At 37.1% G+C, this 17,469-nt stretch overlaps 1 protein-coding gene across 4 annotated transcripts; it reads left to right on the plus strand.

Annotated features, from left to right (window-relative positions):
- The first annotated feature begins 1,906 nt into the window (after positions 1-1,906).
- LOC113705387 (ubiquitin-like domain-containing protein CIP73) lies at positions 1,907-13,742 on the plus strand. Of its 4 annotated transcripts, none has more exons than XM_027227230.2 (13): positions 1,907-2,127; positions 3,108-3,258; positions 3,492-3,609; positions 4,446-4,523; positions 7,420-7,532; positions 8,789-8,860; positions 9,655-9,816; positions 10,471-10,540; positions 10,618-10,793; positions 11,769-11,933; positions 12,085-12,156; positions 12,247-12,376; positions 12,590-13,742. In XM_027227230.2, exons 2-13 carry the CDS (start codon positions 3,130-3,132, stop codon positions 13,447-13,449), a joined length of 2,145 nt encoding a protein of 714 aa, XP_027083031.2. In that variant the 5' UTR covers positions 1,907-2,127; positions 3,108-3,129; the 3' UTR covers positions 13,450-13,742. The 4 variants fall into 4 exon arrangements, with proteins under 4 accessions (XP_027083031.2, XP_027083032.2, XP_027083034.2 ...); XM_027227231.2 differs by having other exon boundaries at positions 1,910-2,127; positions 3,052-3,258; XM_027227233.2 differs by having other exon boundaries at positions 1,910-2,127; positions 3,114-3,258.
- The last annotated feature ends 3,727 nt before the right edge of the window (positions 13,743-17,469 follow it).

The raw sequence follows: 17,469 nt of genomic DNA on the forward strand, positions 1-17,469 counted from the left end.
TATATATATAATATAATATAATATAATATAACATTTATATTATAATAATAACTTTTTTATTCATGAATTCGGTGAAATCGAAATTCCTATTTCGTTTTCACACATATATATAATATTTTTTTATATATATGTAATACAATATTTATATAATAATAATAATAATTTTTATATTCATGAATTCGGTGAAATCGGAATTGGTGAATTCGAAATCGAAATCGATCAAAAATTTTGATACCAAAATTTCAAAAAATTTCGAATCACTGTTTTCGATTTCGATTCACACCCCTAATCACGACTCTGTTTCGAGGCGACGAAATTAGCACGAAAAGATCTTATCACTTTCTCCTGAAATGATAAAACTATCGCAACTTACGAGAACATTTTATTACAAGTTAATTGATATATTTTAAATCCCTCTATAAATAGGGGTTATCGCCTTGTTAATTCAAAGAGATAGAGAGCGAACTGAATAGTTGATAGTAAATTGAGGTTCCATTTAAAAAATGAATAGCACTTATTTCTTATTTACGTAGTTTATAATTCGATGTACGATCAACACAAACCATTACCAACCAAATATAGATTAGTTTTCGTTCCCTCCTGCACCTTTTTGCCTTCCTTTCCGTTCCTTTCCAATTCCACGTGCATTTAACACCCTCTTCTGTAAAAACAAAAACCTGCTGCACTGTCATGTATGGAGTAGTATTTATTACAGAAAAAAGAGAAAATATTACGCGCCTGCTTTATAATGAACTAGGACGGTAAGATTAATCAAAGAAAGGAAAGAGACCCAAAAAATATATATATTTTTTAAAAAAAAAGGGGAGAAAATATATGTATGGAGTAGGACTACTACTACTACTGTCTTATACCTCTAGCCTATCTATCTAAAGATTCTAAGAAAAACCTCTTCTTGTTAATTGTTGAACCGACCCTTACTTTGGGTGTGTTTTTAAATGCACAATCTTAAATTAACATAGAAAATCAAATTTAAATTCCTATGTTATTTTCTTGAATTTTCAAAAATTTTTGGTTTTGTTTTTGCAATTATTGTGAATAACTTCAAATTTAATTTCGTTTAGATTAGATAAGTTACGTTGAATATTGGGCGCAAGTTTTAGCCAAATCAAACTTGAATAAAAATAAATGATAAGCACAATGTGTTTTAAAATGAACACATGGATGTTTTTTCCTGTAATAAACATTAAAAATAAAACAAGTATATGTCTTATCAAGATCAATTAAGCTTCACGAACTTTCAAACCCGGTATTGTATACTCTAATTCAGCTCAGAGCTAAATCAAGCTGTTTGAAAAAAGGGGAAAAAAAGAAAAATATTTAAAACGTCACTCATTTATTGTCAAATGAATTTTTTTTATCATTCACTTTTAAAATGTTAACTTTACGTCACTTACAAATTCAAGTTAATTTTGATCTTAACTTAAGTTTTTAGCCATTTTTTTTTTAGATTGAATTAATCACCACATGACCTATACGTAGTCATTTTTTTATGTATAAAAAGGCCAGATATCAAAAAGATGGCAAAAACAAATATGGATTAGATTTGATCCTACTTTTTTTAGGAGTAAAAATGAATATGGATCGATTATTTGTTTAATTATAAAAGGGATCTAACATTTTAACTCTAAAAAATGACTGCATGTATAGATTACGTCATGGATTCAGTGTAAAAAGTGATTAAAACTCTGGTTGGCACCAAATTTTATCAATGATCTTGTAATGGAGGCAGAGTTATTGTTTTAACAAATTTTATCAATTTGATTTCACGAGAAGTATATAGTTATTATTTTAAAATTGATAATTCATTTGAGACGGGGCATTTTCGCAAGGAAAATGCGTGAAGGAACTCATGCGGTCTATCTGCATCAGAATTCCCTTTGTGTAACAATTATCCAAGACACTCTAAAAGGTAAATACTTGCGGGCATTAGCGAATTGAGAACTGTGTAGTATTGAGAGGGGAGACTCTCCGGCTTTGTCTACGCATCCGCATTTGACACCTCATCTCCTCTTTCTCTGCTGCTGCTCATTTGCTGACTGCAGTTTAAACCTCCAGCACCCACCCAGACTCTCTCTCTCTCTCTCTGGGAGATCCCATATCCACAAGGTTTTGTTCGTCTTCTGTTATTTTGTTTGTTTTATTTTATATGATTCATCTTGCATCGCTTGTCTCATCATCAAGAATTCAAGAATAGATACAGCGCCTGCCTTTTGCTTAGGATCCTAGGGTTATTCCTACTTGGTCCAGCTCCAATACACCACCCCTTTAGTTCTGTTTCTCTTGTGCTTATTCAATTCATTCGGTAGTCAAAAAAAGATTGATTTTTTGGCCAAGATATTGTTCCTTATAGGGTCCTGACGGCTTCCTTTTCTTTTTCTTTTTTTTTAGGGTTAATATCCCTTGGTCATGTAGATAATTAGCTGTAACGGTGTTCCAACACTGAGGTTTCGGAGCTTCAAATTTGAGCTTTGTTTAGCTAAGATTAGTCTGTTTGGATTACTTGTCAAATAGCAAAAGAATTTGGGTTGGTTGAACAGTTGGGTAGATGTTCTTTCTGCTTCAGGGCAAAAGAAGACGCCAAGTGTCAATGAAATCCTGATCCCTTTTCCTTCACCATTCCCTGTAACCAGTGTAATTGTGATGTGTGATTCCAGACGAGGTTGGTTTTGACCCTGCACGATGATTCCCAATCGTGGTTCTGAACCTACACTTCTTGCTATTGCTGGGATGTGTTGCAAGTGCACGTGACAAAAACTGATGTCTAATAATTATGGGATGTGATCACATTGTTTGTCGTATGCAATAATGTTAAAAACTTGACAAACAAAGGTGCCATACTTATTAGTAACGGTTTAAGTGTCATGTCTTGGCGTGACCGCGAAAAAGTTGCACATATTTTCGCATTTTCATGTCCCCTCCCTGTCTGCATGCTTATACTTAGGCTATGGTTTCATGGTACCCATGCCTATGAGCTTGCATTAATGGAAATGATGTTCTGGATCAAGATTTTGTTCTCTTTGCATGATTTAGCTATCCTCCAGGCTTGCCTTTGGAACAACCTGAAATTTTGATCCTAAACTTTCAAGGATCAGAGACAGTTTTAAGGGAATGGCCGGCAATGGTGATGACAACAGGGTGGTTTCAGGAAAAGATGAGGCAAATTGTTCAGAGACCACTGTTGAGATAAAGATAAAGACATTGGATTCTCAGACTTACACATTACGAGTGGATAAATGTGTATGTACTTTTGGATCCCTATTGTTCTTCCCGTGAATAATTGCCGGCACATTGTTCTAGGGCACCTCCTCTCAGTATTGTACCTAGTTTGATGCTTGGATATTGTTCTAATTTCCTCACTGCCAATAAATTGTTGGATCATTTGCTGTTACCTTGCTTATGCATTATTAAAGAAGTATTGCAGGTGTCAGTCCTTTTTTCTAACAGTTTTAATCTTCCAATTCTTGTTGCAGGTGCCTGTCCCTGCACTGAAGGAACAAATTGCTGTAGTTACTGGTGTGTTGTCAGAACAGCAGCGGCTTATATGTCGGGGAAAAGTTTTGAAGGATGATCAACTTCTTTCCGCTTATCGTATCCTTTTTCCGTATGTCATTAGCTTCTTAGTTAGTTACTCTAATTCCATTGGTGTTGCTTATAGCAGGGTACAATCATCTTCTTACTATTTTATGTTCTATTGTGGTTTTCTTTTCGTCCAATAGAATCTTAACAATAGGGAATTTACACCCTTATAACCAGCTTTAACATTTTTTTTTCGCTTATGAAACAAAGTTAAAGAGTTATAGGCTATGTGAGAATGAATTATAAATTACTCTCTACAGTTGTGTCTCCCAATAACCTATCGCAATTCATGATTCCTTGATTTAGTGGAAATAACAATACCAGTCTTCAGAAGAATTTATTTGTACATCCATGAGCAATAAAAACTCTGTTAAGTCTATATGCTGATAATGATTACTTGCAGTTTCAAAATATCTGTTCCAGACTTTTACATACTTGGGAATTATTTGATAAAAGATGGATCTTGACAGCTTGAAATTAATCTTTTTCTGTTTCAGTTATTGCAGAGGCTCTATGAAGGACTAATTAGCAAACTGCATATATATAGTTTTCGTTTGTGTTTGACTGCATAATTACCTTGGAAGGAAAAAAAAAATCATGGCAATTTATGCTCAGCTCTATTAAATGGGAAGTTAATAGTGTGTATTCCTGTTTGTGTTTTTTATGATCATTGTCATTTTTACTACTTCTGTCATTGAGTATTAAATGTTGCTTGAGCTTTGACATTGGAGACTACCTGCTATAATCAAGCGGTGTCTTCCAGCTAGAATAAAATTCTAGCTTTTGGTATGTCTGATATAGAAGTTTGCTGTATGGATAGCTGAGTTCCTTGACTAAATATTTATCAGATGTGGAAGATGGACATACATTGCACTTGGTTGTGAGACAACCCGTTGTTCCATCATCAGAGGGCTCTCCGAATCCAGGTAGGACATATTGTATCTGCAGACAAATTTCATTGTGAATCTGATTCCTTTCGATGACTGGTGTGAAAAGCTGGGTTTGAAGTTAATATAGGAGCATGGAAAGATGCACCTTCTTTCTAAATACAAGATTGTCTTGGCCTTTTCTATATTAAACAGTGCACTGACTATATTATTGTCATGCCATCCTTACTGCTTTCAATATTTTGTGGAAGTGCTAATTCTGAGAATCAATCTTCTCAAATGAGAACCTACAGTCATCAGAATGTTCCTTTCATAGTCATGATAGTCACTTGGATCTTTGGTTTTCAAGCAACTGAAGAATTGTTCAATTTACTACTGTCTAGGAGATTTGAGCCTGAATGACATCCTGAAATTGAATCGTTTATTGACTGAAGTTAGTAGCAAAGAAACTTTGTGGTCATGGTGATGTTTATGGATCTTGATTATCTATTCACCTTTCCCTGCACATACTCCATCCTTTGATTTAGTGATATATCAGAAATGGATGCTTCTGCAAGGTTGTTATCATTTGATCTTAGGCAGACTGTAAGGCGTTATTTCTTGCAATGGCTCTGAAACTTATCTGAAACTTGAAAAGTTTCAGTGTTTGTTCTGGGTATGTAAGTTATTTAGTAAGTTGGTCCAGAAGAATATGTACATTGTCGTTCAAATTAGGGGATAGCTGTCTTATTTCAACTTTATCTCTGTAGATAGTTACGTGAGAGATGGGTAGCAGAATAATCCTGCAATAAAACTAATATGGAATGCAGTTCAGGGTTTGCAGCATAATGCTATGACATATATGGCATCAATGTGAAAGTTGACTAGTGTTGTTTATGACTGATTTCATGAGGAACTTACTGCTGTGGTTTACTTTCAGTTATGTAATACACTGTTAGATCCAGGGCTAAGTTCGGTATTCTGTTGATATGCTAAAAGGCCTATTGTTGATATGTTTGTCTGGTATTTTATTCGTTTTGCCGTTTGTTTATGGTGACACAGAGGAAGATGTTCTGGTTATAATCTTCATAAGCTCTACCAATAAAGATGTTGTAATATTGGATTCCTGTTGGTTAAATACTCATGTTATAGTTTCTTATTTCTTTGACCTTTGAATGGTGTACAATGAAATGGTGAACTCATCGGTTGCCCTTAAGTTGTCATTGGAAGCTGAATGCACTCATGCTAGTCAACGTACATTTTTTTCATTTTCTATTGAGAAACCGTTTGGCATTCCATGTAACCCCTAAACTGGTCCCTGTTCATATTCTATGTGGTCAACTAGTACACTGGTGGAACTAGGAACTTAGCTTTGGTGGGGTTAGACTGTAAAATTGTATATTTCAAAGTAGTTGTCTTGCAATTTTTGCAAAAAGCTTAGGGGGTAAAGCTAACTTGGTCAAAGGTAGAAGTGAAAATATTAACCGTTTTAAGAGCATATAAAGGAATTTCTAAATTTTTTTGTTTTTCCCGCCGGAGGGGGGGGGAGATCTAAATTTTACAAGGATATATGTGAAAATTTCAAAATTTTAGAAGGTACATAAAAGAATTTATAAAATCTTGGGGCGGCAGCTTCCCCTCCCTGCCCCCCCTTCCGTCAGTGAGCTAGTAAATGTTTGTCCATTCTAATAGGGCCTTGTCTTCGCTTATGCCTAGAGCAGTATTATCCTTTTTAGACCTTCAAATTATGTTATTGTGGTCTTCTCTACCTCTAGTTTTAAAAACTGATAATCAGTACGACAATGCATAAAGTGGAAAAGCATTAATGCTATTATTCTGTTACCTAATCTATGTCTTGATGATGTACTTCTTGAAGGGGAAATGGGAAAAGACAAAGAGACAAAAACTATTATGGTCTCAGAGTTTGTGATAATCAATTCCTGTAGAACGCAAGAAGTTTGGAATTTCTTAAATCTATCTAATTGTTTGAGGATTATTTCACAGAGTTGGTGGGATAATGGCAGATTCTTGTAGATTTATGTGGCTGATTATGAACATATCAGATGGATGAGATAAATTGAGAAATTATTTCGCTAGCAGGTACAAAGCGTGCCTATCTGTTTCAGTTGTCCTGAAACATGTCCTTTAGTTTTATTGGATAGTCTAGAACCTTTTGTCTGCTGGTGAAGCAGTGAGCCTTGCGCCTTAGTCCATGGCCAAGGTCGGAAGAGCTAATTTGGATAATATGTGAAGAAAGAGAGAGATTCACTCCCTCTACGTCCATTTGACTTTGCATTGTGACACTGGAGGTCAAGGGGTTGGTTGACAGAGACCGACTCCTTTCTTGGTGGTAAGGCTGTGTATACCTAGCTCTTCACAGACCTAGCAGTGGTAAACAGGATCATGCTGGTAAATAAAGTTGGTGAGGCAGGATTAGCCATTGTGGAGGCAAAGCTTGCATGTCAGTTGATCTAATCGTTGGATGGTAGTTAGGAAAAGAAGGGAAGGTAATCAGTGGAGTTTGATGAAGTAGACTGGGTCTACTGTTGGACAATGACATATTAGAATTGTAGGCCTTGGCACACATTTGGGACCCACATTTTGGGTCTTGGTCTACCCAATGACCCAGTCGAAGTAAGATTTCATGTTAGAGGTGCTGCATGGATGCGTCTTCTACTTAATCTATGGGTGAACAGGTAGATGTGGCTATTATTGTGTGTATTTGAACTTGACTGTTTCAATAGGTGCTAATTGCTCAAAAATTTAAGTGCTGGGGGATGTACCGTGAAACCCCTTTTTAGTTCCTGCTCTTCTATAGTTTTCCTCTCTTTATGCACCTGCCTTTAATCCGATTGTGTTTGGTTATTCTTTGTCAAGTATCTTCCTTGTGTCTGCCTCTGTTGTTTTTGCAAATTTTGTCAGAAAAATTTGATGATTAAGCACAACATGTTTGCAGCTACTGATCCTGCATCCACTGGTGGGCGTAGTCAAGGAAGCCGAGGTCCTGGTGTTGTAGTTGGAAGCTTTAATATCTCTGAACAAGACGGAAGTTTTCCTGATTTAAGTCGTGTGAGTGTTGCTGTTTTGGCCACTAGTACTCTTTTCTTTTGGAAAATAGATTTTAGGCCCCGTTTGGCAAATGAGTTTTTAGGGTGTTTGTCTAAAACCTTACTGTAACTTACTGTAGAATTTGTAGGAAAACTTTTTGAGTTGTAATAAAACTTTCCTTTTTAACAAAAAAAAAAAAGAATCTATCCTTTTTTCCCTTTTCTTTTTCCATTTCTTTCTCTTTCTCTTTCTTTTTCCTTTTCTTTCTTCTCCTCTCCTTCTCTCCCACCCCACTGCTCTTCTTCTCCAGCGTCGACGACGGTGGCGCTGTCAGCCTTCTCTCTCTTTTTTTTTCTCTCTCCCTCCCTCCCCTCTCCTGTCCTCCCCTTCTCCTCCTCCCTCCCTCCCTTCCTTCCCTCTTCCCCTCTTCTCCCTTCTTTCTCGTCACATTCTTCCCCTCTCCTCCCTCCCCTCTTCTCCTCCTCCCCCTTTCCCCACTCTCCCCACCACCTCCTCCCCTTTTTCCCTCCCCTCACCACCCTCCTCCCCCAGCTCCAGCCTGCTCACTCCTTCAGCTCTGGAAACCAGACCAAAGAAACCCTTACTAGTCATCCGACCTTCCTCACCTTCTGCTTTGCCTTCTCCCATGAAATCCTACCGACCTGAGGTTGTCAATGAAAGAATTAGGATTTACTAGCCGTTGGACCAATCGTGGTACCATGGCTGCATCAAACTTTTCGATGAAATCTCTGGTAAGCATTTGGTTCTCTATGATGATGCAGATGAGGAATTATTGAACCTTGCCGAGGAAAAGATTGAGTGGCCGGTTGAGGAGGAACCTGTCAGGGGGAGGGAGAAGCGGAAGAAGGCGGCGGGGAGAGGGGATGGGAGGAGGAGAGGAAGGGAAGAGGAAGGAGGAAAAGAGGGGAGGGGAGGAGAGAAAGAAAAGAAAAAATAGTGGCCGGTGGGGCACCGCCGGAGTTGCTGTGCGGTGGTTCTGGTGGTGGGTTGGTTGAGGTTGGGGGAGGAAGAAGAAGAATAGAAAGAAGGGATTTGTGTGTTTTTGGGTATTGTAAGGTGTGTATTTTTAAAATTTTGGGGAGTTTTTTGAGGTTACCGTAGCTAAAGTTGTTAAAAATTTTGTAGGAGAAAAACTTGTTTGCCAAACAGGGCCTTAGATTAAAAGCTCCTGTTATACTTAAATGGTGTCAGAATGACTTATTTCTTACCCCCTCCCCCCTTTTTTCATTCTACTATCTTTCCTTTGCATATTCTAGGTTTTTTCTGCTCTGCTTGGTTCTTTTGGAATAGCAGGTGTTGGAAGTGGCAGTGAAGGGATTGATCTTAATGTAAGTTTTTGAAGATTTTCCACTATCAACCTCGCATACTCTTTTGGGGCATTTTGTTGTAATTTCTACAAATTTAATACGTGCTAATTCTACTGTTGGCAATGATAAAGTTTCATGTTTTTAGACTTATCTTCAATGAATGGCTGTTTACCTGTTTTAATTGACAGTAAACTTGTGACGTATTCATGAAATGGCATTTAAACCATGGAGTCCTGCTTTGGCAGGGTCATAGATTTTGCATTCAGGTTATGAGTTTTCTTTGGACTTGCTAGACATTTGTAAAGGAGTTGTATATCCATGAATCATGACATTAATTGCTGATATTACACTAGCAGAGCTATTGTGACTTCACCTGTTACAGTTATACTTGGTTGACCTGCTTAGTGTAAATCAGCATGCTTTTTGTGCAGCTTTATATACTTCTTGTGCCTTAGGCACTGTATTGTTTCCTTAAGGTACTGTTCCACTGAACTGAAAAATAACTGAATAGTGCTAGCAAAGATCTTATGTTTTCTTTCTTCAATGTTTGGTTCGACATGACTTGGCAGAAACCAACTTTCACTCTAATTTTCACCATTTAACAAGCATGCTAAAAAGATTTCTTTTCTTTTCACTTTCAGTCTGCTTTGCACTTCCTGACTTTTCTTTAAGAATTTTCCAGAGTTTAGGTGGAGCCTTTGTGTGAAGGGGTGTTCGAGCTCAATAATCATAAAATATGACTGAATATGTATTAATTTTATTTGTCTCAACTTTTCTTTTCTTTTTTTTTTTCTTTTTGCGTACTATGATTTCAGGAGCATCCACTAGAAAGGATTCTAAACAGCCCTAGTCTTGGTGGTCTAAGAAATTCTAGCAGGCCACAGACAGACCAAGCTGATTCAAGGGGACAAGCAATAAATGATTCTGGTAGTTTCTCTGTTCCAACTGCTGATTCTGTGGAGTCCCTCCAGCCGCCTGTAAGTTTCTTGTGTTATTATTATCATTATTATATTTTTCATGCAGGAAGCATTCTCTTATTGTCATGGAATCAAGAACAAATTACAATACAGTAATATGTTGAATTCTTAATACCTTTTTTTTGAAGAATTTAACAATATATTGATTATGTTCTTGGTATTTTTTCTGTTCTCAACTTTCTGGAAGCACTTATTTTGCAAAGCATGGGTGCTTTAGGGAGTGACAAGAGTCAAGATTCCTGGTAGTTTGTCCTTCAGGAGAATATTCTTCTTTTGGTGATTAGAGGATTAGCTTTTGGTCTTCTGCTTCCTGTTCTTATTTTCAGAGGAACTAAGAAAGCAATATTGGATGTGATTCACATCTTCCTAAACAAGCAACTTATTTGAGGATCTGATGCTACAATTTGGTGCTCCCCTGCACCATCTTTTTCAAACCCTCTGGCACAGAAAACTAAAGGAAACTTTAGATAGCAGGACTAGATTACTAGGATTAATGAAGAGTGCGTTTCTAAAACTACTATTAGACTTAGAAATAAGGCATACCTACCAGAATATTGAACGAGAACTAATATAACGCTAACATGCTCCTGCATCACTCTCAGTCTGCATAGCAAGGCTAGTTAACAATTATATTGAGTTTGATTTTTCTTGCAGATTATCCCTGATTCTTTAGCAACTTTGTCCCAGAACTTAAATCGTTTGAGGCAGGAATTTGTTGCCAATGGTCAGGAAGCTTTTCTGCTCTTGAAATCTTAGTTTGTGTCTCCATTTCTCTGAGAGATTCCCTTATGGTGTTTGCAGTTCAAGAACAGACCAACGTAAGTCAGGCTGTTGGCATTCGTGGGAGGGATGGACAAAATTCAGATGCGGCATCAGTTTCTACTGTCCAAAGAGGACTTCCAACACCGGCATCCTTGGCAGATGTGATGCTGACTGCAAGACAGATTCTCAATGAACAAGTAGAAGAGTGCTTATTGGTATGTGATTGCTTTTATGACTTTTGTTAGTGAAAATATCTTGAGATTCTGATCTTATGATGTTGTGTGAGAGACAAGAAAGTAGGCTGCGAATAAAGCTTATGGATTTGAGAAGTCATATGGTTTCAGTTCTGACAAAAGTAACAATGCTGCTATCTTAAGCTGAGATTAAAAATTCTTTAACTGAATTTTGTTTAATAAAAGTTCTTTTGGTGAGTTTCAGTCCCTTTTTTTTGTTGTAAAGTGAGAAATATCATTGGGGATCAGAAGATGTGGAAGGAAAGATTAACTTGCCACTGGGCGTATAAATTTTCTTGGTGCCCTGAGTGCGGAAAGTGTTGCTTCCATTCCCCAGATCTGCAATAAAATACATTAAAGGTTTGGTCAGGGAGATCATAAGCAAGAACAGCTGCCCCAAAAGGATGAGAAAAGAACACAAAAAGAAGAGGGACATGGATCCGGATATGGCAAAAATTGGTCTTGATACACTAACCTGGGATGCCCAAACTTGTTATGTTTCTTGTAAGCTTGTTGGACAAACTGACTTTATGCTTGTTTTCAGCTTGTACTTTTCTTGCTGGCCTTCACTTTTTGCTAATGTGGAAGCTTGCTTGTGGTCTTTAGCTAATGCGGGGCATTCAGGTAGAACGTTGCCATTGTCCATTCTGACATTGCAAAAAGAAACAATAATCCAATAAAAGTTAGATGTAAACTATGAGATAGAATTGGTGTGGTTAGTTGAAGAGTATTCTTTATACCAACCCCAAAGGTCTGGCTGGCTGATTCACTAGCTTTCCAGGGTTTGTCTTGGCCAAAAACTGCGGAAGGCAGGCATGATAAACTGATAGATTTTTTTTTTCTTACTGCTTTTGTCTATATGATAGGACATCATTACTGTTATGATTATATTTAACAATCTTGTTATAAGAGTATGGTTAATGAACCTTGTTGTTTTCTTGATTTCTTTTTATTTAGCTACTTGCAAGACAGCTGGAGGATCACGCAAATGTGACTGATGCTTCAGAACGAGTGAGAATTCAATCTAGTGCTCTAAGATCGGGAATTCTTCTTCAAAACTTGGGGGCCGTGCTACTTGAGCTTGCTCGGACAACAATGACGTTGCGGATGGGGCAAACACCGGTATGTTTAACTACGTTGTGAACGTCGGAATTAGCTGAAATAAAATTACATCTGTTCCCGTACTCGTAGTTTTAGATGGCAAATTCAAAAACCTTGGGAATCATTTTGTTTTATCTGCCAACCATGGTAATAACCCCCGTCTCTTACTCAGGCCGAAGCTATCGTAAATGCAGGGCCTGCTGTGTTCTTATCGCCAAGTGGTCCCAATCCTATAATGGTTCAGGTGATAATAAAGTCCAATAAATGTATTTATTTCCATTTGTGTAGCATGTTTGAGTTGTATACTAATGCTTTTTCTTTGAACTACATGTAGCCACTTTCTTTTCAACTGGGAACAGGGTTTGGTGCGACTGGTGGAACTGTCCAACAGAGCTCTGGAATTCCTGCTGGATCTGGTGGTTCTGGCGTCTTTCCAAGGAATATTGATATCAGAATCCGAACAGGTACTCTGCCACATCTAGTCCTGTTTGTATCTTGAAATTCAACTTCTGAATGGCATTCAAAATATTTGCCCTGTTGGCTTGTGAATGGGTTCTTTGATCTGAATTAAATATTCTCACGGAGAATCTGCTTTCATCTAGTGGCTAAAGAGATTCTTGATTGCCTTTCCATCTGTTACATTATTTGGTGACGATTTTTGTGTTGCTTGTGTTTAGTTGCTGTGCCAGCAAGTGCAAATCGAAGAGAGTCAAATGGTGCACAGAATCATGGATCGACTGTTCCTGCAGCTATTAATACTGGAAATTCTGCTCAACAAGGAACTGGAAGAGGATCTGGAAGCCCTGCTACTAGAGATCCTGAAGTGCGGGTAGTTCCCATTAGGACTGTAGTTGCTGCTGTTCCTGCTTCTGGTGGACGAGCAACTTCTGATCCGTCACGTGGTACAATGGGGATGATACTTCCCATTTTTGCTAGAGTTCAGCGTGTTACTTCTGGAATTTCAGGTGGTGCTAGAGGTGATCTAGCATCTGATCAACCTCATACCCATCCTGTTGAACAGGGAAGCCAATCCATCCCTAATTCAGCACTTCAGCATGAAAACGTTCATGTGGTTGGCGTAGATGGTGACAGTAGTTCAGTTGGTGAAGCGGCGGAGGGTCCAGGATATCCTTCCCAGTTTATGAGTCGACTTGAACAGTTGCTGAGGGGAGTGTTTGCTAGTGATCATCTACAGGATGACAGTGGTAATTCCCAGGTTAGAGATGCAGATGGTGTTACCAGGCATGTTGGAGCTGCTGAAAATGGCAATCGTCCTGATGCAGCAGAAGCAGCAGCAAGTGACGAGGGAGCCTTTCTGTCCAACGTATTGCGTCAGATTATGCCCATTATATATGAAAACGGAGGAGGATCTGGTTCTAATGACTCGTCTTCAGGTGGACAAACTACTGAAGAGAGGAACACACAAGGGTCATCGACACAAGGTGAAGGGAATGGGAATCGTGCATCCTCCTCTCGTCGGCAGGAAGACCCTCCGGCTGCTGAGCAGCCAGATCCAAAACGGCAAAAGCGGGATTGATTTTTGTTGAAGATTGTTTTATTATTTGATTCCAGAGGACTTGGTTTATGCCTTTGTGGTTGAAGATGAAGATGAAATATCTGCAAATGAACTTTTCAGCTGTATACGTATATAGATAGCACTTTTTTTTGGGCTGGATCAGTTTTCGAAAGTGTTCTTTTCCATTATCAAGATGTATTTTCTTCTCTGATGTATGTTCCCCGAAACAGTCCTTAATTGGCGTTTCAATGCAGGCACTATTGACTAACTAAAAATTTAGATTTGCTGTGAAATGGACTACAATTTGATCTCAATCATAATGACTGCATGCTTGATATTGTTTTGCATTTGACACAATTTAGTTTCAAATCAATGAACTCTAGGACACACGGCGCAAAGCTGTTTTAACATCTGAAGTAAACAAGTAATTGGAAAAAAAACACGCAAGATTAATGTAATTAGCACTAGTACCACTCTTTGGCAATAATAGGAATGCTAGAAAGGACCTGCAAATTGGGTTTCATGATCCGACTTTTGTCAGAACTGAATTTGGGGGGGGGGGGGGGGGTAAAGGCAAACAAATTGGGAAATTAAAGAAGAAAAAGATCAAATGGTAAGATGATTTTAAGAGGCGTTAAGCATCCGCTATGCACAGAGTTTTGAGTTGTACAAGGCTTCCCTATAAACCTGCATGAACAAAAAATGTGTCCTAGCACAATTAGTAATTTGCATGTCTTGAGATAAACAGAAAATTTACAAAATAATTACTGGTATTATTTATATTTTTCTAGTGCACGGAAAACAAATTCCAACTTTTTTGCTGAGGAGGCCTTTAGTTGGTCTAGTAGCTTAGGTTGAATCTCAAGAAATTAGAGTTTCAGGGTTCAAATCCCTCTGCCCCTTCTCTGCTTCATAAATCATACCATGTTTCTATTGAATTTTTTTTTAAAAAAAAAAAAACCCTCCACTGCTGGAAAAAATTATAAAAAAAACCCTACTTTACGACTAGTAGTTAATGGGATTATCTATTGCCTCCTGTGAAGGGAAAAACGGGTAGGAGGGCTAGTGGGCTAAATGAGTTCTAGTCCATTATATCTATCTTGAATATAAGAAAGGAGGAAGGTTTAGTGCTTTCCTTTACTTTTGCCAAGTGGCTTCTCAATTATTTGACAAGTGGCAAGGTCAAATATTTCTTACAAATTACAAATTGTTGAAGTTTTCTCTTAATATTTCTTTCAAATTGACCGAAGCCTTTTCTTTCTTTTGGCATCGAACTGTTTCTTTCTCAGTAGTGCTTTCCTTTTTTTTAGCCATGTGGAAAAGTCAAATATTCCTTCCAAATTGTACGAAACCTGTTCTTTCCTTTGGCATTGAACTCTTTCTTTCTCAAATTGCCGGTGAAGCCTTTTCTTCCATTCTCTCTACCAAACGGCTAATTTGACCATACGGCTATGCTGACCAAAAATTCGGGCAACCTATTCTGAGCAAATCCAATTCCAAACGGCTATTCTACCAAATCCAATCCAAAACGTCTATTTTAGCCAAAAAGTTGGGATTTTTACGTGATTTGGGAGATGGGTTTTGTGAGTTCCTTCTTTCAGAAATTGCCGTTGAAGCCAGTAGGTCAACTGCCACTCCAAATACTTGATTCCATGTTGCAGAAATTGCTGCTCACTCACATGGTGTTTGTACTTCAAAAGAGAAAAATTAGGAGCAGGTGAACTACCTTGCATACACTTGCCGTGGTTTTCTCTTTCTCTAATATCAAATTAACCTATTTCATATTGCAAGAATTGATTTCATGTTAACCCATTTCTCATTCTATTGATTTCATGTTGCAAGAATTGTGGGGCAGTCACGTGATAATTGTACTTCAAAGGAGGGAAATTGGGAACTTTTTGTTAGATTAGGTATGGCATTCTATTCTCATTAGTTTTCCCATTCAGCCATACGATTATGATGAGAAATATCTTGTAAGATGTGATTTTTCCCTTGTTCCAGTTATGATAAGAAATAGGTTTCCTATTCATTTAGCCTATAAATTTTCCAGTGAATTACAAAATCAAAAAAATGGAATAGAGGTATTTATGAGTGCATGGTTCTAGCTCCTCTGTCTTATGAATTGCAAGAAGAAACGTTTTGATATTTACACCTTTTTTGGAGTCTCTTTGGTGAAAAAAAGTCTTTCCCTTTTTTTTTATCAAATTTTGAGTAATAGACGGATTAATAAATTCTAATATACACATATGCTTCAATTGATAGGTTCTTTCTGCTGCGGTTCATATCATCAGTCAAAGAATCCTTTAACTTGAAGGTCATTTTGTTGTCTTTCTTGAATCTACGAGTAGCTTTTCTTCATTTATGTGACTATATTTTCAAAAGTGAAATTTCAGCATTCCCTTTTCTTTTTAGTAGTTTTTCTTCAGTTTCTGCTTCATTTATTTTAAGTTTGCTAGTGTTATTTGTTTTGTGTGATTCTTTATGAAACAAGTGGTTTTTATTTGAGTAGGTAATTTTGTTAATATTTTCTCAATCCAATTGTGCTGCTGCAACCCATTCACCTGAAAAAATAAGCAAAAAATGAAGATATGAATCCAGCTCCCAGTTCAATAATTCTTATTTTGAAATTTGGTGAATTCTTAAATATATATATTATTAGTGACATACCTACAAAAAAGAGAGATCCATTTGCTAATGTGATTATGGCCAACTGAACTGTCCTATTGGTTTGCATATGATTAATGTTCTATCAAACAGCCAAATTGCTATATATTCTAGAAAAAAGATTATAACAATAGACAACAATAACATATTTTATGAGCCAAAATCATTAGCACAATATATTTTGCGAGACAAACTTTTGCTTGTGCTGATTTTGGGGCTGCGGCTGTTATGCTAAAGTTATTATTACATGACAAGTTCATTTTTAACTAATTTCAACCTTCTGCTACTGGTGCTTTTGTCTTTAATTACAATATACATATCTAAAATATGTGACCTGTTGTTGTTCTAAATGAGGAATAAGAGTGATTATCTATTTTTTAGAAAACTTTAAGGTCAATGCAGAGAGGTTGTTATTGGCAAAGCTTGTTTAGTCATCTAAATGACTATTGGTTAAACAACTTAAGACTTCGTACTTCTTATTTCTAATTGATTATTTAGTACATGTTTTGTTTGCTATTTCATTTAGTCTAGACTTGTCTAGGGCAATGAAAAGCTTGATAGTTACATTTTAAGGATATTGTATATAGAGCATCCTTCCGCTGTTATTCATTGTAGCCCTTTTAGGCAAAACTCGTTCACTCCTTTATATGACTATCAGTTAAGCAACTTAGGTTATTGTGCCTGTTTTACCTCAAATTGCATGTAATATGCTTACTGTTTTATCTAATCTAGACACAACCTTAGAATAATGAAAAACCTGATGATTACTTCTTAAGAACGGAGATTTGAATGGTGGTATTTGTTGTAGTCTAGCCAAACCTGGGCTCCAAAGGCATCAAATGTAATAAATATTTCTAAAGGAAAATGAAGGTTATTAACTTGTCATTCGGCTCAGTTGTGGTTTTAGGTGTCTGATGATATCCTATTAAAATTACTTTGTTTTGTTTATAGTGCATCATTGTTCTTGCTGTGTTTGCCTCTAAAGTTCGAATTATGTATGCATCTAGTTAGCATCTTTGATATTCTTTAGACAGCCAAATAGTTTGCTGTCAAGAATCAATGACTAGGACTTCTATATGTTCACCGATTACAATTTTATAGTGCAACAGTTCGTATAGCAAACTAATGCAGGAATTAATATTTGCTGTTTTTCTTTGCCCTTTTTTGTTCATGTTCTTCCACTGATATATCTTTTTCCTTGTGTTTTGTTACTTAGAGGGCCTTGGTTTTTTTACCTATACCTTCTGAAATTGGTTTGAATTCTACTGAAGTTAATACACCTATCTCACTGTCTACTAATGCACTCTCAACTTTAGCTCCAACTAATCTTGCACCTGGAAGTCCCTTAAAGAAGCTGCGTGATGATGGACTCTAAAC

Source organism: Coffea arabica, chromosome 8c, assembly GCF_036785885.1.
Source record: "Coffea arabica cultivar ET-39 chromosome 8c, Coffea Arabica ET-39 HiFi, whole genome shotgun sequence".
Taxonomy (NCBI): domain Eukaryota; kingdom Viridiplantae; phylum Streptophyta; class Magnoliopsida; order Gentianales; family Rubiaceae; genus Coffea; species Coffea arabica.